The sequence below is a fragment of the Festucalex cinctus genome, chromosome 13, assembly GCF_051991245.1.
Source record: "Festucalex cinctus isolate MCC-2025b chromosome 13, RoL_Fcin_1.0, whole genome shotgun sequence".
Lineage (NCBI taxonomy): Eukaryota > Metazoa > Chordata > Actinopteri > Syngnathiformes > Syngnathidae > Festucalex > Festucalex cinctus.
In genome coordinates this window covers 13,202,816-13,223,313 of record NC_135423.1, presented here as the reverse complement: position 1 = coordinate 13,223,313, position 20,498 = coordinate 13,202,816, and the positions used below count along the sequence as shown (strand labels likewise).

Below are 20,498 nucleotides of genomic sequence, written 5' to 3'. Positions count from 1 at the left end.
TAACTGTTACATCCTGTCTGTAAAAAATAAGACAGTAAATCAGGCATGGGCAACTGGCGGCACACACTCAAGTTGGCCCGACATTAATTTTTGAAAATAAAAATGTCTTACTTAGACCTTACTGGAGACCTGAGCAGGTGTTATAACAGTTTTCGCCACTAGATGGCATCGCTCATCAGCACCTCTAACACCAAGACTGTTGTTGCATATCAGAGAAGAAGAGAGAGTTGTGGGGCTTGGTTGGGAAAATGGAGTTCAGGTAAAATAGGCAGCAGATTATATCTTCTCTGAATTTAAATGCCTCCTTTGCTTAGCCTTAGAGACACATTTAAAGAAAGATTTCAACCAAAGTTTGTCACTACAGCAGCAATTTCAAAAGTTGGGCCGGCTGAGACCAAAGAAGGTCCAGAATAAGACCCGTGTGCCACATTTTTACTTGTATTTCGCGTCAATGAGCAGCTGCAGCACCAGGCGGCAGGCGTGCGCATTTCCGCTCACAAGTCCTAGCGGTCGAGTGGAGGGAGGTAGGGAGCAGCTCAGGGATGATGCCTTCGCCGGCTCAAAGGGGCTCTCCGTCGGCCTCGAGTCTTCGGCCAGCGCCTCTCTGGTGGCCGATAGTGGCGTAAAATGCAGCGGGTCGCACTGGCAGCGCTGGTCGGCCTAGCTGAGCGCGGCTGCTCGCCTCCGCTGCTCCCGTTTCTGCTCTAGTAGCTTTCTTCTTCTTCCTTTTTTTTGTGTGTGTAAATTATTATCGCGGCGTTATTGTTTCCAGGTCAATAGTTTCCTGAGCGTGTCGTTTGGACTGAAAAATGGCCGGAGATGGCGGTGCTCTGAAGGATATCAATGAGATTAAGTCGCAGTTCCGGACCAGAGAGGGATTCTACAAGCTGCTCACCCTCTCCGATTCGCAACAGCGAGGCGGGCTGCCAAGGGGTCCCTCCGCCGGGGCCACGCTGGGCCCGGCGGCTGGAGCCGGGCCGATACCCGTCGGAGGGGTCGGGCTGCTGCAGGGGCCCGGGGCCGCCGCAGCAGCAGCTGCCGCAGCCGCCGCCGTCGCCTCCTCGTCGAATGCCGCAGCCAACTCCTCCCCGGCGGGCTTCCTGCCGCCGGTGCGGGTCTCCATGGTTAAGCTCCAACCCGAAGACCCGAGCGAGGAGTCGGAGCGGGTGTGCTTTAACATCGGCAGGGAACTTTATTTCTACACGTACACCAACATTAAGAAGGTGAGCCCCGGCCGGACGGCCCTCTCCGCCCGGGTCACGGGAGCTTTAGTGGACAGGCGGCGTTAGCCTCGCATGCTAACTAGCCTAGCACTTAGCTTCCATGATTACACGGCTTCTGGACGAACTACTGTGGCTGTTTGCTGTTAATGAACGCCACGTTTCATATTCATATATTGTCTGTCTTTGGTGTGACTTATTGCTACAAATGCAGCTAATAGTCAAGAAGGGAATAAAATTTATGTTTGGGAGGCTCTGTGAAGATGAGTCATTTATCAGTAGATGGACAGAGGTGGTCAAGGTGGCTGAGGAGCAACAAGATGTAAAAACGATGGGCTTCATGACTCATCTTAGCTGACATACGTGAGGCAGTTAATCACCGTCGATGTCATCACGTTAAAAAGCAGAACCTAAGGTTTAAAACTTTAAAACTATGTAAAGTTAGGGCTTCAAATCCAAGATTAGTTTTTCAAGACTTGGTTTTGGTGTCGTTTTCGACTGTCCAAACCTCAGTCATGGTTTCGAATAAGAGTAGGGTTTTATGTCAGGTTTAGTGTTTTAAAGTAGGGTTTCAATCAATGTTTATGTTTAAAGACAGTGTTAAGACTTAAAATTGATATTTCAAACAAGAGTGAGGCCCTCAAAGTTAAAGGCCAGAGTTAGGGTTCCAAAGGGGGGATTCCGATACTGGGTTATGGTTTCAAACCAGGTTTAGTGTTTCAAAGTAGGTTTCAACGAGAGCATCAAGACAGGTGTAGGGTTTCAAATAATGTTTTGGGTTTCAATACAGGGTTACTATTTCAACATGCAACTCAATAGCTTGATTTATATATTCATTTGCTTTTGTTGTTTTTTTGGTGTCATTGCAATTTCTTCAATGACTTGTGTGTGTGTGCCAGGCTGTGGACCTGAGCAAGCCCATCGACAAGAGGATTTACAAGGGCACGCAGCCCACATGTCACGACTTCAATCAATACTCGGCGTCGGCCGACAGTGTGGCGCTCATCGTGGGCTTCTCGGCCGGGCAGGTGCAGTACCTGGACCCCATTAAGAAGGAGACCAGCAAGCTCTTCAATGAGGAGGTACTGAATGCACTTTCAAATTAGGCTGAGCTGCCACTATCAAATATTTTAATAATTATTTCATGGAAGAATCAGAAACATTTTTATTTCTGCCTTCAATTGCATTACAAAACTATTTTCTTATGGTTACAGTTTAGTAAAAAAATGTCCACTAACAGCTAGAGCTTAACAGTTTTGAAAAATAATGTAACTGCATTTTCCCCTCAGTATTGTGATTGCAATTATATTTTTCAAGGTCCTCTTCTCATGTATTTAACAAACACAAGCCAAAAAAAATACTATACTATACTATACTATATTACAACAAACATCAGGCTTATAATGTATATATAATTTTTGTCTTATATATTAGGCTTACGCCGAAATAAAGGCAAATTAACCATTATTTAATATGAAAGAGTTTATCTACTAAAGTTAACTGGTAATAATCTCTTATTTTCTCTTTTGTGGGTATGTCTAAGCAGGGCACAATATGATTGCCTGATTACAGAGAATAAATAAGCTGCCTTTTTGAAGTTAATTGCCTCCAATTAACTTTTTTTCCCCACTCCTCCTTCTCAGGAGCAGAGAAATCATGACAAAAATTTGCATTGTCCTAAAGAAAAAAAATAAAAATGGTACCAGTGGGTACTAGTTTGCCCCAAGGACACCATGAGTAGCATATGGTTCTGTTCTAAAAATAGCTCACAAGTGATGACACACTGTGACTTACTAAGAATTAAAACAGAAAAAGAATGAACATTTATTTATTTAAACTTAACATGGTCCAATTTTTTTTAATGTGCCAAATATGTGTTTTATTTAAAAATATTTTCTTTTCAGTATAAAAAAATAGTTTTAATTTACCCAAATACAGTAGTTCAGAAAAAAACTAATTTGAGCTGTAATTTTAATACCGTTATATTTTTGCAGTATATAATATTGGCCCATCCCTATGTGGCCTGCACTTCTTAATGAACTGAACTGGACACTATATACATAAAATTCAAAATTCCTTTCTTCTTCATTGCAATTTAATTGTTCAGCCCACTAGCAACCTTCCATTTTGTCTCCTCTCTTGCATGTGCAGCGTCTGATCGACAAATCCAAAGTAACATGTCTGAAATGGCTCCCCAAATCTGAAAACCTGTTCCTGGCCTCTCACGCAAGCGGACATCTGTACCTCTACAACGTGGAGCACCCGTGCGGAGCGGCTGCACCTCAATACTCGCTTCTGCGACAAGGCGAGGGCTTTGCCGTGTACGCCTGCAAGACCAAGACACCCCGAAACCCTCTTCTACGTTGGGCCGTGGGCGAGGGCGGCCTCAACGAGTTCTCCTTCTCGCCCGATGGGGTCCACGTGGCCTGCGTGGGCCAGGACGGCTGCTTGCGGGTCTTCCACTTTGACTCCATGGAACTCCAGGGCGTGATGAGGAGTTACTTTGGAGGCCTGTTGTGTGTCTCGTGGAGCCCAGATGGCAAGTACCTGGCCACGGGGGGCGAGGACGACCTGGTCACCGTGTGGTCCTTTGTAGAGAGCCGCGTGGTGGCCCGCGGGCACGGACACAAATCCTGGGTCAACGTGGTGGCATTCGACCCCTTCACCACCTCCCTGGAGGACGAGGAGCCCATGGAGCTCAGTGGGAGTGAGGAGGACCTCCATCAGGGTGGGGCGCCCAACAATACCACCCCGCACTTCGGGCGGGTGCGCACAAGCAGCACCCTGTCACGGCTGTCCCGTCACAGCTCCAAGGGCGGCGGCTCGGCAGCCGTCACCTACCGATTCGGATCTGTCGGGCAGGACACGCAGTTTTGCCTGTGGGACCTCACAGATGACGTTCTGTACCCTCGTCTGCCACTTTCCCGCGCCTTTACCAATACATTTGGACCCACGCTGCCCAACTCCGGGGGTGGCGGCGTGGAGGGCCACCACCACCCACCCGTTGTGGGCACTTCCAACCCGCCCACGCTGCCTCTTCCGCTCCCTCGTTCCCTCTCCCGCTCCAACTCGCTTCCCCACCCAGCGGTCGCAAACACTTCTAAGAACCAAGGTGCCACGGAGGGCGGCACTGGGGGGACGGGGAGTGGGACGGCTGCCGTGGGTGGCGGCCCAGGTAACACCGCGCCGTTCAGCATCGGCCGCTTTGCCACACTTTCCCTCCAGGAACGCAAGTCGGACAAGTCGGTGGTAGGCGGCGGGGTGGAGAAAGAACACAAGCGCTACCACAGCCTTGGTAACATCAGCAAGAGTAACGATAAGATCAATGTGGCGCCGCGGGGCAGCGGGCGCCTCGACGCCGCCAAGGTGCTGGGCACCACGTTGTGCCCCCGCATGCACGAGGTGCCGCTGCTGGAGCCGCTGGTGTGCAAGAAGATCGCCCATGAGAGACTCACCGTGCTCGTCTTCATGGACGACTGCATCATCACGGCGTGCCAGGAGGGGCTCATCTGCACCTGGGCCAGGCCTGGGAAGGCGGTATGTAGCGGCACGGTCACTGGACCAAGACATACGGGAGTTTGATGAACACTAAACGGATTGTCGTAAATTCCTGTTTTGGTGTTATTGTCTTACAGAATCTAACAGCACAGAACGGAAACTCTCCGAGTGGCACGGTGGTATAGCTGCACCTTCATCCCTCCTACAATCCAAAAATGGAGGGCAGCTATCAAGACCGGACCACCTCACCGATGCAGTATGATACCCTCCGCTCACCCTACAGAAGCCACGGCCAGCTCTATTTAAGTAATTTATTTTATCATAAGACTGTCGTAATTTATACTGTAAATAGTCAAAGTACTCTAACGGCAAGGAGGCTGTACAGGAAGCAAGTGAACAAATTGTACATGGCAACACACTGAATGTTTTTTAGGGGCTCAAGTCACAATGTCACCGTCTCTTTTTAAGTTCACGCTGGATACTCTTGAGATGCTTCGACAGGTTATGAAAGCAGCATGTCACACTTGGGTCCAAGTCATGCAATCACACGCACAATTGCTGGCGGTGTAGCATCATATGTATGTCACACTCATTTGTGTTGGACAGTATTATGCACCCACTGGAAACAAATACTACAAGACTGGAGATGAGGAAAAAAAACTACATAAAAAAATAAATATTACATTGATTTTTATTTTATTTTTTGCCTTTTTTTCCCAGAAAAAAAAAGTTACAATGTTTTGATTTTTTTTTATTCTTGATTTATTGAACATAAACAAGCAAACAGCAGAAAAACTGAAATTAAAAAGAAAAGCCCAATAAAATCATCAATCAATCACAGTTTACATGTTCAAAAGGGAGTAGGAAGAAGTTAAGAACCTATCTAGGCCCACCCCTTTTACTTTTTATATTTAAACTTTTTTTCATTAATACAATACTAGTTTACTATTTTTTTTTTTATAAAATGTATAAACCTGGTTATATATACAAGTTCCCTTAGAAGTCAAAAGTCACTTCAAATAAAACAGTTGGGCATTTTTTCTTCAAAGAAAAATGATGCAAATCTTAAAAAAAAAAAATTAACTATAAAAATATACATCATTGTTTTGTTTTTTTTTTAAATGCACAATTTTTCAAGAAAACATTTTTTTTAAATAATTGAAAGCAGGTTTTAAAAAGAGCATTCTTTGTGAGAAAAAAATGTTAGTGAGGAAATTTGGAAAAGGTTTTGCTTTCCAAAAAATGTTGCAACTATTTCCAGCAGGGAATAAAAATACATATTTATTGAATAGTTTTTTTTAAAAAAATGTTCAAGATTTTTTTTTTACTTATTATTATTAATGAAAACATTATTTGACAAAAAAACAACTACTTTTTCAAGCATTTTATTTATTTATTTTTTGGTCATTGAAAAAAAAAAAAAGTATTTTTATTTTTTTTTTGCCAAGTGTAATTCTTTGAAAGTAGTCTCTTCAAGTAAGATGCCATTTTCGTTTTGATTTTATTATTTTTAGGGAAGAAAAAAACAAAACTAAACAAAACATTTTTTGACAAAGTATGACTTTGTTTTGTCTACTTCCTTTACTTGATTTTCACGTAATATTGCCTTTACTCTTGTAGTATTTCATGTTTTTCTTTTCCAGTGTGGCCCTGATACTTGTTGGTCGTGTTGCACCTGAATTGCCTCTTGCAACAATTTGCACACACAAACAATTCACGTTCCCTCCACTTGCCACTCAGTGGACTTCACTCAGTACATCTGTCAACAGGTAAAGCTACATTTGTTCCAAAGTCTCCTGTGATTCAATGCTTTGCAGCGACAATAAAGACGAGCCAAGTGGGTTTGTGTGTCTCTCGCCATGATGATGGCATTCGTCTTTTTTTTTTTTCTCTCTCTCATTCCAGATCAGGAAGTTGTTCCTTGCTTGATTACCTTTTGGATAATAAACATGATGCTGTGAACATGCAGTGCACACATAATGAGAATTATACTTCTTTTCAAAAGTGATTTAGTTGCACTCTACCACACAACTCCTTGTGTAAACAAGCTGTGTAGTTTCAAGTACTTTTGTAAGTATAAGGCCGACGCTCAAATAAACACCTTAATCCCAGTAGTCACTTGGGTCTGCAGTTGATTTGATAAAACCAATTTTTAAACACTGAGCAGATCCAGACCATATAACATACTGGCGTTTGTTTTTTAGACACACATGCAAACAAAAATCTAGTTTGGCAACCTATTTACATACTATACATTGTCGCAAATACTAGCAGAGGCAGCAACAAGTCAACATTTTGGATGATCACAATCACAGCAACTTGTTTTTTTATCCTAATAATTTGTCACCGTTACATTATTGAAATATGTCATTTAAACTACTGTTAAAATATTACATGAAATTAAATGGAATAAAAAAAACTTCAAATAGTTTCATTGACCTTGAAATATTACACATTTAAAATTCATATTTAAATGTGTATTTTATCGACGATAAAATGATTCATTATTGACAAATGCTGTTTTCTAAAAAAAAAAAAAGTGGGAGGGAAATTTTTTTTTCCAGTTTGCATTTTCTTTAAACAAAACTTGATTTAAACTTTGATTTAAACCCCAAACTTGTAAAAAAAAAAAAAAAAAAAAAGTTTTGCAAAGAGAGAAAAAAAAAATTAAATCTTGAAAATGTAATTATTTCAGGCTTATCGTTAAATAAAAAAGTGAAAAGCAAAAGCGGAAAAAGAGCTTTTATATACCAAATTTACATATTTATGTTACATATATTTACATATATTTTTGAAAACTTAATCACAATTTCATTATAACTGATGTTGACATAAGTTATTTGTGGAAAATATTGCAATTTTTATGACAAACTAATATAAATATTTGTTTCTTTTCAAGGAAAAAAGTTTTTCTTTTTTTATGAAAATGTACATTTTGGGGAGAAAAATGTCAGACGTTGCCCTGCGATTGGTTGGCAACCAGTCCAGGGTGTCCCCCGCCTACTGCCCAGAGCCAGCTGAGATAGGCGCCAGCAGCCCCCGCGACCCTTGTGAGGAATAAGCGGTCAAGAAAATGGATGGATGGATGGAAATGTCAGACGTCACATGAAATAAAATCAATTAAAACGTAATACAAATACATTAACACGTAATAACTTACATTACATTAAACACCTAAGTCTAAGCCAATAAATAGTTATAGACTTCATAAAGAGTTGTAATTTATAAATAGATACCTGTAACCTGCTCTCGATCGCAAGCAGTAATTTACACTCACGTTTTCGTGGCATGTACAAGTAGTTTGTCCAAATCCCTTTGCTTAACAACTCCCCGCTGCAGATCGCGTTACGTGTGCAAATCGGATAACCGTATCTCAGCCTTCATTGCATCTTTTTTAACCGTTTCAAAACATTTTTTATTCACAATATATATTGCAATTTTTTTTTCTTTTTTTTTTTGGTCACTGAAGATCAACAGCCAAGACGGAAGGGGGTGGGGCGACTCAGAAAAGCACGCCGACGAAAGTACAGACAAATCGGAAGTTGCTTGTTTTCTTTACAGAATAAAATAGACATAAATACAAACGTGCGTTCGCACTTAAACTTGTCTTAAATAGAGCCCATAAAATTCAGTCGATCCTTGTAACTACGTCGAAATTTAAGAAGTTCATTTAAAATTAGTACAGAAACTGGCTTGGTTAGTAGCTGTCAAATTTACGCACATGACAACTGAGATGATAAAAATGGGCCCAGAATCGAAATGATTATATTTAGTGAGAATTGCCCACTCTAACGTTTGTAAGGCTCTTGTTTTACATCAGAATATAGATGTGACCTAGAATCTTCGTGCCCTCGTCTGTCGGGAAGACCTAACACGAGCCTCTGTTGACTTTAATCTTGGAAAGTACAACAGGAAACAGTATTTTTCTCAGAGACTTGATACTTGAGTGGTGTTCTTTATGAACATACCTGACAAAAACAAGCCAAAAGACACGAGACAGTACGTCTCTCTTCACCAGCAAACGATAACATGGACGACGGAGACGAAGCTAATGTGACCGTTAGACGGTAAGATTTTACATTTGTCGTCAAATAGCGTCTTCCTTTTTTCCTGTCGTGTGGAAACTTTTGAGAAGCACGAGTCAAGTGAAGGCAGCCCGAAGGTGACTTCTCAACATATTCGTCGATGATGGCTCACTGGTTTCTGACCATTAATCGATTTTGTAGCGCGAATATGTGGTTATTGTTGTCTTCATTTGTGGTGGTGCTTGCCATGCGTGGTCGTTGTCTGCAAGAAGTCGCCCGCGCTGCTTGGACACTTTTAATGCAACGCAATGTAACAAAATGGTTGTTACTGTCACTGTGTAAAATGTGAGACTTGAGCTCGAATGGTTTGAATCGGTCAAGAAATGTGGAAGCAGGAAGCAGCAGCAAGTATGCACGTATGCACTTCATTTGGAAATTTTGTTGTGAAAACGTGAGGTTTAATTTGGGAATTCTGACTAGTGTGGATTTTTTTTTTTTTTGTTATTGGAAAAAAGAAGAAGAAGACCGCATACAAAAAAAATTAATCTAAAATGTGCGGGGTTAATATAGGGCTAACGTAATGGCTGCAAAAAAAAAAAGAAAAACAACTAGTATTACTGCATACTGCATTTTACTCAGTCACGTAGTTGTGAAGTTGTTTTCCATTTGTGTATATTACCGTTGGCCAAGGCGCACACACCGAGTAAAGGCACCACTGTACGCTAAATCCCTGAAAGTTGAGTACGGACTGCCTAAAACCCTTCAAAAATGTGCAGGTTTAAAAAAAAAAAAAAAAAAAAAAAAGACTACTGTAAATTCCTAAAAATTGTGCAGGGACTACTTTATCGCCTACCTATTACATCGGGACTACTTTATATCCCACAACACTTGCCCAAGTTGAAATAAGACATCTATAAATCCTAACAGTTGACAAGTAAACACACAAAAGTTGCATAGGTTACATTACAAATGCAAGTGAAAATGCGGCTGTACATAATAATATATTGGGGGGGGGGGGGGGCGTGTGTGTGGTGTGAGAGTTAGAGGACACACGTACACACTTCCTGTTTTGATTAACAACACGTTCTAATCAAAGCGGGGCAAAAGTTTAATCCCTGCCTCATGTCTTCTCTTTAAAACGTGCGTGTGCGTGTGCGCGTGGGTGTTTCCCCATCTACCATTCACAAAACACAACAAGAGTAGCGCCTGTTGTAACTTTTTGGCTCCACATACACACACATGCAGGAGCCAAGTAGCACAAGGACTGAGTGTTCCCGCATGACGGTAAAGCTGCAAATGCATTCACTATCACTCACTATTGCACAATGTGTGCGCGAGTGTGCCAGAAACAGAATTAAAGTTTGTTGTCCTGTCTGCAGTGTTCTCTGGTTGCAGGGGAGGGGGCGGGGGAAGGACGGGAAAAGGGAGGAGTGGCCAAATGCAAATGGCCAGTATTCAGTTTGAGAACTGAGTAGCCGTTTTAGAGACGTTCGCTCTGCTTTTGGACTTTTCTCTTTTATTTTGTCAATCCAACGTGTTTGCGTAGCAGCAGGGTTGTTAATGTAGAAGGGGAGGAAGAATGGTTGGGGTCTTGTTCTTGAAGTGGCCCCACTGCACACCCAAGGGACATTTTTAACATTCCCGCACTAACCCTTTTAAAGGGAAAAGGATGCACCAATGGTATGCAGGGTGGACTGTTTATTTTGGAGGGCTGCAACAGCTGGAGCAGTGATTCTCAAATGGTGGGTCGGGAGTCTCGGGACTCAAAAAGTGGGTTGCGGGCCCATGGTCACAGACAGGTGGTGAAAATCACAGGGGCTCCCCAGTTTGATTGTTGGCTCATGAATAGCGAAAACCTGGTTAATTGACGCCCATTGAAATGCATTGGAGAAAAGGGGAAAAAAATCCCCACAAATTATTAAAAAAAAAGAAAGAAAGAAAGAGAAACTTTCACTAAAGTGAAGCGGGGGAAGATGGACAGGGAAAAACAAAATATTAAAGAAAATAATTAACATAATTAAGTAAAATGAAAATATTTTTAAAAGCAGCTCGATGATATAATGCAGAAGTTTTATTTTAAATGAAATCAGATCATGTTTTGTTTTAAAGGGTTGCATCAGAATAATGGTATGTTTACAGTTGTTTTATTTTGAAACACTGCATTAGATTCCGTTTATACAAAGGGTGGTGTTTTATTTTGAAGGGGTGCAACTGTCAATGATCTGAATGTGATGTTTTTAATTTGAAGTATTGCATCAGATCACGTTTTATTTTGAAGAGTCACATTTGGTTTATGCAAAATATATGTTTTATTTTGAAGTGCTATGCATACAATTGACTTTTGTTTTGAAGGGCATCTGATCTGGTGTTGAAAAATAGTTTGTATGTTACAGTACTAGTGTAGTTTTACTGTGAAATATCGCCTGTTTTGTAACATGTGATTTTGAAATTTCTTTTAGTTTGTATAGGTAAATATTATTTTGAATGAATAAAGGGGAAAAAGTTTTATTTTGAACTGACTATGGTGTTCTCGTTCTTCCTGGTTCAGGGGCAGCTCTGAGCAGAGGAAGTTGCGTTCGCGCGACGCCGCTCGCTGCAGGCGGGGTAAGGAGACAGAACTATTCTACGACCTCGCTCGAACCCTACCCCTACCCAGACGTGTCTCGACACATCTGGACAAGGCGGCCATCATGAGGGTCGCCCTCAGCTTCTTGCGTATGCACCGCCTTCTTCATCCTGGTAGGAAGATTCCCTCTAAAATGTCTGCTTTTAGCCAAAATGGCTGCTTGGACTGTAATTCTTTCTTTATTTTATTTTTTCATTTTAAGGGGAAGAGAGTCCAAGGGCATCTGAGGAGGAGGAGGAGGAGGAGGAGGACCCGGCAGATGTCCTGTACGCTCAGGCACTCTCTGGCTTTATTGTGGTGATTACGGCCGAAGGAGACATCATCTACCTGACCGACAACGTCAGCAAGCACATCGGCATCCCGCAGGTAACACGGTTAAAAAATGCACAAATATCAGGGGATGAAATTTAGAAACAAAAATTGCAACAAAAAATATGACAACACGCATACAGAAATAGTCCGTTAAATGCATAAATGGGATTCCGAAGATATTACAAAATAAGTAATAGTACGGAAATATAGCTTATAGAATATTAAAAATAACAAAAAATGGACACAAAACATACATTAGATCAGGGGTCTCCAAGTTCGGTCCTCGAGAGCCCCTATCCAGCCTGTTTTCCAAAATATGTGATGTAAGATACTTAATCTGTATAAATATAGTAGGGTTGTTTTTTTTGCACAAAATACACAATACTGTTTTATGTGTACCTCAAATGTCAACAAATAAGTGAACAGCTGGTCACATGTTTGGAAGGAGTTCAAATTACAGCTTTGGGGCATATCACGCGGACTTCAGCTGTAACCTTTTATGTTGACTAAGAAGCTGCCCTGGTCTGTTTTTGTCTGCTTCTGCTTGGTGAGGTCAAAGAGCAATGTGGTGGAGGGGTTTATGGGTTCAAAGTTCAGCGAGTATGCGGTAAGTATTTTTGCATCAGGGCTTTGTTGGAGCAAGTGCTCTCTCACTGGAGTTTAGAGCCACCTTGTTGTTCCTTTTATAAAACCATGTTGCCACGTTTTCAAAAATGAAACTACACTTCTTCCTCTTCTCTCTCCTTCCACCTTGTATTCTTTTATTGCTCCTCCTTTTTCTTCGTTGTCATTCCTTGTCCATTCTTCCTCTTTTAATCCTTCCTCTGCTTCTTCCACTTTTCCCACTCCTCCTTCTCCTCTGCTCCCTCCTCTTTCCCCTGCTGTCAACTTGCCATTCTCCTACTCTTGTGTTTCTCCTCCTGTCCATTCTCTATAATGTCATATATGTCTATAAAAAACATGATTCCATTTGTGTGTGTGTGTGTGTGTGTGTGCATTTTACAGTTGGAACTTCTGGGTCAGAGCGTATACGACTATGTTCATCCGTGCGACCAGGAGGAGCTCAGGGACCTCCTGCTGCACACAGGTTCGTTACACCCAATTATATAGAAAATTATTCAATGTCATGATGATGATGATGAAGTTGTATGTACTATATGTAGTAGGAATAAAGTGAGGTAATCTTCAAACAAACATTGTCTTTTCTTTGTTTTTAGGATGCGGTAAAAAACCGAGTGGGGTTCATATGAGCCAGATGAACTTCTTCCTGCGAATGAAGAGCACTTTGACCAGCAGGGGGCGCACTGTTAACATCAAGTCTGCCAGCTGGAAGGTACATAAACACTCAACGCATGTATTTCTTATCTGTACTTTTTGTGCGTTTGTTTTGTAGAAAGCTGCTTATTAACTCAAAAGGTGAAAAATATCATTAGAATGCCTTCAATTGTCCCCCCCCCCCTCTGTCAGGTGTTCCACTGCACAGGTCACATGCGTGCACTGGGCGACTCGTCTGTAGCGCCCCCTGTGGACACTGTGATGACGCTGCTGTGCGAGCCCGTCCCCCACCCGTCCAGTGTGGACTTCCCCCTGGACACGCACACCTTCCTCACCCGCCACAGCATGGACATGCGCTTCACACATTGCGAGGGCAGGTGAACACCAAGGCAGTCTCATACATTCAAATAATGACAAATCTTCGCCAAGCAGACTTTGAAAGTTTAGTTTTAAGTTAATTTTATTTTAGGCGCGTAGAATTTAAATTTATGATTATAATTTTTATTTTATTTTTTATTTTTCCTGTTGGTAGTTTTAAAACATCTTGCCTCAAGGCTGAGTGGGGCAGTGACCGAACAGATCCAGCAGGTGCCGCTGTTTCAAACGTCCATTTAATTTAATAGTCTAAATCAGCGGCCCGGGCCGTCCATTTTTCAGTGGCCCGCGACATATGCTAAAAATGGCATTTGACTCAGTTCAACTAAAATAAACAAAACAAAAATGTTTGTAAATGGTCAAAGTAAGAAGGGAGCGTATCGAAACACAGGTGCATTTAAAGGTTATTTTAGTTAAAGGTGCACGATGCAAGATTAGACTAAAATTTGAAAAATAACCATATTTTTCACCCGCACATGTTTTAAGAATTGTATAATGTACAGGAGGCACGACTGTGGCACAATGACTGTTGCCCCTATTTTTCTGTAAAAGGAAAAAATGTTGGCGCGTTCGGGCCGGAAACTTTAACTGTGGCTCTGAGCATGATGTCATGCGCGTTCACGCTATTGTCCCTGTTAGGTCTAGCGATTGTTCACGCAACTTCACCGACAGGACAGATAATTCAAACTCAATCCCTTATGGAGACTCCACGGAAGACAAAGAGAAGTAAAAAACTTTCAGACCAGCGTCAGGTGAGGACGCGGATAAATATAGGAGCAGCGTTTGTCAGGTGAAGAGAGCTAAGAGCTATCCTGGGGAGGAAACGGGACCCACAGCTTGCTGACTTTTTGCTAAAAAGGTAAGACTTCGTAACGAAAATACAATAGGGTCTATTTATGATTAGCAGTGCAGAATAAAACTACCACACGGTCGCTTACTAATGTCTCCGCACTTGGGCATATTAGCAACGTATTGCTATCCTCATTGTCATCTAGATTCACGGGATGCACAATTTACGTTTGGAAGGTTGTAATTACGCAAGCTTTTGTCATTCAAAATTAGTTTAACATACAAAGTAACTTGAAAATTAATACGTTTCTTACCTATGTAGACATTATTAAGCCTATGAAAAAGGCGTTGACGTTTGTTAAATTAACTTGGAGGTTTGCTTGTGCCCGAGAAGTCGCGCACGCCCCTGGCCGTGTGCACGTCGCTGGAGTCCATTACACGTTTCGAATCCTGCTTCGTGCCCCTTTAACTCAAACTAATGAAAAAACTAAAACTAAAATTAAAAAAACATTATTGTTACGAAATAAAATAAAAACGAAAATGCTTTTTAAAAAAACGAAAACTAACTGAAACTACATTTCATGTTAACAAAACTAACTAAGAGTAACTATAATTAGAGGAAACATGTCCTTTGTTTTAGTCTTTGGTAATTAATTTAATGCATGAGCCTTTGGTGATGATTTTAAATGAGATTTTTAGTAGATTTATTTTGATATAAACCGGAATAATGACTTTTTTTTATTTTTATTTTTTTTTATTTTATTTTATTTTATCATTTTTTTTATTTTTTTTATGCCCACTCACTCACACACACACACACAATTATTATTATTATTATTAGTATTATTATTAGTATTATTATTATTATTACAGTTTTTCTCTGCTGTGGTTTAAATTACTTTGTAAGCATTCCTTTATCCTGTTATGAAGCACTAATGTGGCAAATATAATTTTCTGTTCATTTGTTTTCCAGGCTGGGTGAACTGGTGGGCTACAAGGCGGACGATCTTATCGGCCGCTCGGCGTTCGAGTTTCATCACGCGCTCGACTCAGGTCATGTCAACAAGAGCCTGCACACGTGTAAGTTCTAGTGATTGCATCCCAGGGGGGAAGATGACTGTTCATGTCACTTGGATTTACTTTATTTTGTCTTCTTGGTGCAGTGTTGGCCAAAGGGCAGGTGAGCACCAGCCCCTACCGCTTCCTGGCGAGCGGCGGCGGCTTCGTGTGGGCCGAGACACAAGCCACCGTCATCTATAACAACAAAACGTCAGATGCCGAGGCCGTGGTCTGCCTCAACTTTGTGCTCAGGTACGCTATAGACCAGGGTGGGAAATTCATTTTGCAAATTGGCCAACTGTATTGGATGTCAAGGACCACGCCACGCTAACCTCAATTGTGTTTAATGAGAAATCAATGTCTTTAGGTAAAGTAATAATAATAGCACAAAATAACAGATCAGTCAATAAATAACAATTACACGTTTTTTTTTATTCTTTTCAGCGCCGTGGAGCAGTCGGATATGGTTTTCTCCTCAGAGCAGATCCGCGCTGGCTATCGCCTCAAACCCGAGACAGTCGACGAGGACACTGATGCGAGCGAGAGGCCCAGCAACAGCACCAGCGCAGCAGAGACGCTTCTTCCGCCCACTCAAGAAGACACGGATGCTGTCACTCCGCTGACAGGAGGTTGGGTACCATTTTGGCTGTTTTGTTGGGGCTTTTTTTTTTTTTCATAGCCATAATTTTGTGCAGCAACTCCCAAGAGCACAAGTAAACAAGAAACAAACTTTGGGCTTCATTAATTTAAAAGATTCTGATAGAGATTTATAAGCAGTGATATACCGGTAATTTTTATTTTTTTATTTTTTTTTTAAGGTAGAAATATAAATGCTTTTTAAAAGTATATTTTTAACCTCTAATGTAAAAAGTTTTTCTTAAGTAAAATCACCTGCTGTACAAAAAAATATATCATAAACAATGATTTTAAAAAGAGAGTAATCAGATAATGTTTTAAAAACATGCATTAAAAAAACAAAAAAAAATCACTAACTGTTCAAAGCAAACAAAAAAGAAGTTAAAAGTAAATGAAATCACTGCCAAGTACATGTTGCACTGATAAATCAGGAAACATGTTGACTGCAGTAACAACTACCACCTCTATGTAAATTGGAACAAAATCTTGATTTGTTCATCTGAAAGTTATTCCTTCCCATTCTCTGTTCATTTCTGCACCAAGCTTTAAAATGACAAAAAATTAGTTAGCCCACTGGTTCTCGGCTCATTTTACACTGGAGTTGTTTTTTTAAAGTGTAATGCAAATGTTGTTTTTTTTCTTCTGCAACAGATTGACATTTCAGTTCATTTCAATGGAAATCCTAACTTTGACGTCACGCGTCCCAAAATGACCACAGCCATTTTGGCATGATAGAAAACGCATCTGCCACTTTGAGTAAACGGCCAACGCCACACTTGAACAATGATTGACAGTTGTTGTGGACCAGCTGCCACAACAAGAAGAAGCAAAAAAAAAGATCAGCATGCTCCAGGGCCAGGCTACCAAAAGAAGAATCAATCAGCCAATATTGCACTTTGTACATGGTGGCTGAATTAGCAGATGCTACCTGTTAGCACATGCAAAAAGTGGGGGAAATAATCTGTTTTGTTCATTTGTGCTGCTACGGTTTAATAGATATTACACAGTTGAATTTAATAACTGACAAACACCATAAAGAAGACTTTTTATGGCACAAATGATGGCGGCCGATTTAGCAGTTAAGATAACACAGCAACACTTGTGTCAAACTGCTAACTTAGATGGTATTTTGAGCATACATAAAGGGGAAATAAATCCGGATTGTACAAACTTGTCAAGCCTTTGTATGATCAGATTTAAAAGCGCTCACCGGGAAAAGAGGCGGTAATTCCACATAGCAGTGTTGCTGTCGACTCGCGGAGGTGAAAAAAAGCACTCCTGACAATTCATCGTATCATCTAAACATGTCCACCTCGCGCATGTATATCATCCTTTTCGTCAAAGTGACTGCCACTCATCTAGGACGGAAAGTTGACGGATAAACGCTAGGTTTCGCCCTCAATGACACTGGAGTCCATTAATGCTGCACCAATAATTTCCTGCCACACGGGGTGCGTGTTCAGAGAAAGTTACGCGACGACAGGATTCTCTACTGGGAGAAATGAAATTTGATATATTACAAGTAAAGTTATCAGTGCATGTGATATAAATTGCAATAACAATCGCACCTGTCTTGCATGTCGCAGACTTCGTGGCGCTTTCCTTCGCCACGCCACGCAGCCCGAGCGACGTCCCCGAGGACCCTCAGGACCTTTGCACGCCGCAGCTGCGCCAACTCCTCCTTCCCATCTTCAACCCCGACACTCCCCCGCAGTCTTCATCATCATCATCATCATCTTCGCCGGTAAATCCAAAGCTCACTCGCAGAACGTGGAACGTGAACGTCGCTGACTTGATATTTTTGTCAAGAGCGACAGTGGCAGCTTGCGGGATACCAGCGAGGTTGAGAAGTTATTTGCCTTTTGGCCAGAAGATGGCGACAAGACGCAGGATAAAATGCAGCAGGTGAATGTAATAGTATGTTTGGAGAATTCACTTGGTACACCCAACAATGACATCTGATGTAGGGAAAACCACAAATTGTTTTGAAGGGTATTATCATAACATTATGTTTGCTATTCTGCTTGTAAAATTGCATCATACTTAAAGTGAGAAATGTTTTTATTTTCCATCTATCCATTTTCTTGACCGCTTATTCCTCACAAGAGTCGCGCGGGGTGCTGGAGCCTATCTCAGCTGCCTTTGGACTGGTTGCCAGCCAATCGCAGGGCAATGTTTTTATTTTATTATTTGTAAATATTTTTAATACATATTTTTGATTTTATAACAAATACAAAAATATGTTGTTTTTTAAATAATCAAATACATAACTCACATGGCATTTTGTTTTTTAAATAATAAAATAATAATTGAAAAAAAAAACTACAGGAAATACCTACATTTAAAATGTATTATATATATGCTTAACTGTATGGAAAGACACCAACAAAAAAATCTATTAAACATAAATATAATTTGGAATGTTTGTAAATAATTATAAATAAAAAATAGTTTCATAAAAATATAATACAATAAATACATAAATTAAAACAAAAAATAAATATATACAGTTTTGGGGAAGATTTAAATAACATATCTTATTTATTATATCTTACTAACATTGTACAATATTTTAAAAAGGCAAATAAAGCCCTTGTAGTAGCTCGTAGCTTTTGTAGTAAAGGCCAAATTTCAATATTGACTGTCATTGCATGGTGTCCCTAATTAAGTGTCCTATGGATGTATGTTGTCAGGCGATGGACGGCATGGATCTGGACATGTTGGCTCCGTACATCTCTATGGATGACGACTTCCAGCTCAGCTTCGTCAGCGCCGCCTCAGATATTAACGCCGACGTCAACAGGAAACGGTAGATAAAAAATATGCAAGAATGAAGTCATAAAATAACATAAAAAAAACTGTAATGATAATAAAGTTTCAATTGTAAGCAAACATGGTGGTCACCCCGCTGATGTTTCTCAGGGCTCACAACCCAGATGAGGACGCTCTATCCCAGCTGATGGCGGCAGACGACAAGCGTCACAAGCATGACAGCGACACCCCCTCCTTGGAAGACCAGCTGTTCCTCAGCCATGCGCTACTGGTGAGCGAAGTGATGATGATCATGTGATCGGCAAGCAGCCAATCAAGGTGGAGGATGTTGCTGTTGTTGAAGGTGGATGCTTTTTTTATTTATTTATTTTTTTAACACAGGGCTGCCTAGAGGATAGCCAATCAGGAGAGGAGCCAGGCACCAAGGGTCGGAGTCATCTTCTTACTGACAGGGATCCCATCTTGGGGGGCATGAGAGGACTCTGTGACACCACATGTAGGTTTGCGCAACTAAAATGGTTTACATAGAATGGAGATACTTGTACAGTACATAAAATTGAATTGTTCCACAGACATGTACACATAAATTAAATTTGCTAGATAGATATGATGTAAATTTTACACATTACTGCATTTTAGGTAAATGGGCAATACATTTAAGTATGATTATAGTGATATGAAATGTAACTTTTTTTTTTTTTTTTTTTTTTAATGCTTGGCAGCACTGATGCTGGACATCTTCAAATCTCAGCCGCCCCCTGACTTGTCTCCGATGTCCTGACCAAGCTGTCATCATCACCGTATTCATCTTCATCTTGGGCTTCATCGTAGTTTTTTGTCTTCTGCTCACGCTCAGATGGCAGACAGACAAGCCGCCACATCTTAAGCTCAGAAAACGTGCGCATGCTCTCCCACTGATTCATAAAGGCCTTTTAGTGACATATTTTTCTATAATTAATTAGCAATCCTGTAACATGTAACAATCATGTGTACATTTATCAGTGGCATCTCTTTTTGGAAGCATTTATTTTTATTTCTCCTGCATATGCTGGACGGATGATATGATGATCCAACACTCCTTATGTGGTCATTTTAAAAATACATGTACTGTAATCATCATCTTTTACTTTGTTATCCATGTGTACTCTGCTACAAACATGCAGTAATTGAGTAGTGATGTTAGCATCAGCTAGTTTTTAGACCTACAGTAAAAGGAATAAACTGCTTTTTTTTTTTCCAGAAATGTTTTTCTGAGTATGAATTTATGAACACTGCGATTGGCTGGCAACCAGTTCAGGGTGTACCCCGCCTACTGCCCGAAGTCGGCTGGGATTGGCTCCAGCACCCCGCGACCCTTGTGAGGAACAGCAGTTAAGAAAATGGATGGATGGAATTTATGAACAAGGTTGAGGCTACTTTCAGTGATGTGAAAGATTGTTTTGAATGTGTCTATTGAAATAAAAAGTTTTTGGCACCGCTATTCCATGTGTTCACGCGACCAAAAACAGTGTGAAAAGTAATTAAAAAATAACATTTTGGTATACAGTAGAGATATAAAGAGTTTACCCTACCGTGTACCTGTGTCTGAAAAAGCAAATCCTTTACAATTCATGACAATTATGCCATATTATGGTTCAATTAAGCAGTTCTGAGATAGTTCTTCAGAACAGTATACTATAATAAAGTACAGTACATGGAGCTCACAATGTTTCTCGAAAACGTTTTTTTTCCAAACCTGTTTGCTCTTTCATAGCTTCCATTTAGACTATGGTGTCGATGCAGGATTTGAGTAATTTTGGTGAACACGCGTATTTTATCTTTGATTTGCTTTCATGACTTCAGTTAAGCTTCCTGTTCCTGAAATGTTTCAGGGAAAACTTCGTTATTAGCAGCAGTTGTTACACCGTGCCC

The 20,498-nt window shown here is 40.8% G+C and overlaps 2 protein-coding genes across 3 annotated transcripts; both read left to right on the top strand.

The window, feature by feature from the left end:
- Nucleotides 1-209: 209 nt before the first annotated feature.
- LOC144032852 (WD repeat-containing protein 20) lies at nt 210-6,560 on the top strand. 2 transcript variants are annotated; one of them, XM_077540332.1, is made up of 5 exons: nt 210-259; nt 773-1,223; nt 2,120-2,302; nt 3,372-4,757; nt 4,856-6,560. In XM_077540332.1, exons 2-5 carry the CDS (start codon nt 810-812, stop codon nt 4,901-4,903), a joined length of 2,031 nt encoding a protein of 676 aa, XP_077396458.1. In that variant the 5' UTR covers nt 210-259; nt 773-809; the 3' UTR covers nt 4,904-6,560. The 2 variants fall into 2 exon arrangements, with proteins under 2 accessions (XP_077396458.1, XP_077396457.1); XM_077540331.1 differs by lacking the exon at nt 210-259 and having other exon boundaries at nt 284-1,223.
- Nucleotides 6,561-8,637: 2,077 nt separating this feature from the next.
- On the top strand, nt 8,638-20,067 carry hif1al (hypoxia inducible factor 1 subunit alpha, like). Its single transcript, XM_077540923.1, has 15 exons — nt 8,638-8,785; nt 11,292-11,482; nt 11,572-11,735; nt 12,687-12,768; nt 12,899-13,014; nt 13,149-13,333; nt 15,094-15,200; nt 15,284-15,431; nt 15,624-15,808; nt 17,402-17,559; nt 17,625-17,720; nt 18,509-18,624; nt 18,738-18,858; nt 18,969-19,083; nt 19,310-20,067. The coding sequence occupies exons 1-15, from the start codon at nt 8,748-8,750 to the stop codon at nt 19,366-19,368; spliced, it is 1,881 nt and encodes a 626-aa protein (XP_077397049.1). The 5' UTR covers nt 8,638-8,747; the 3' UTR covers nt 19,369-20,067.
- Nucleotides 20,068-20,498: the final 431 nt, after the last annotated feature.

Coding starts and splice junctions, on each gene's coding strand:
- LOC144032852 (XM_077540332.1), top strand. CDS start 810: ATGGCCGGAGATGGCGGTGCTCTGAAGGATATCAATGAGATTAAGTCG. Junction 1,224..2,119: donor CGTACACCAACATTAAGAAG/GTGAGCCCCGGC, acceptor TGTGTGTGCCAG/GCTGTGGACCTGAGCAAGCC. Junction 4,758..4,855: donor GGGCCAGGCCTGGGAAGGCG/GTATGTAGCGGC, acceptor ATTGTCTTACAG/AATCTAACAGCACAGAACGG.
- hif1al (XM_077540923.1), top strand. CDS start 8,748: ATGGACGACGGAGACGAAGCTAATGTGACCGTTAGACG. Junction 13,015..13,148: donor TCAAGTCTGCCAGCTGGAAG/GTACATAAACAC, acceptor CCCCTCTGTCAG/GTGTTCCACTGCACAGGTCA. Junction 15,432..15,623: donor TGCCTCAACTTTGTGCTCAG/GTACGCTATAGA, acceptor TATTCTTTTCAG/CGCCGTGGAGCAGTCGGATA.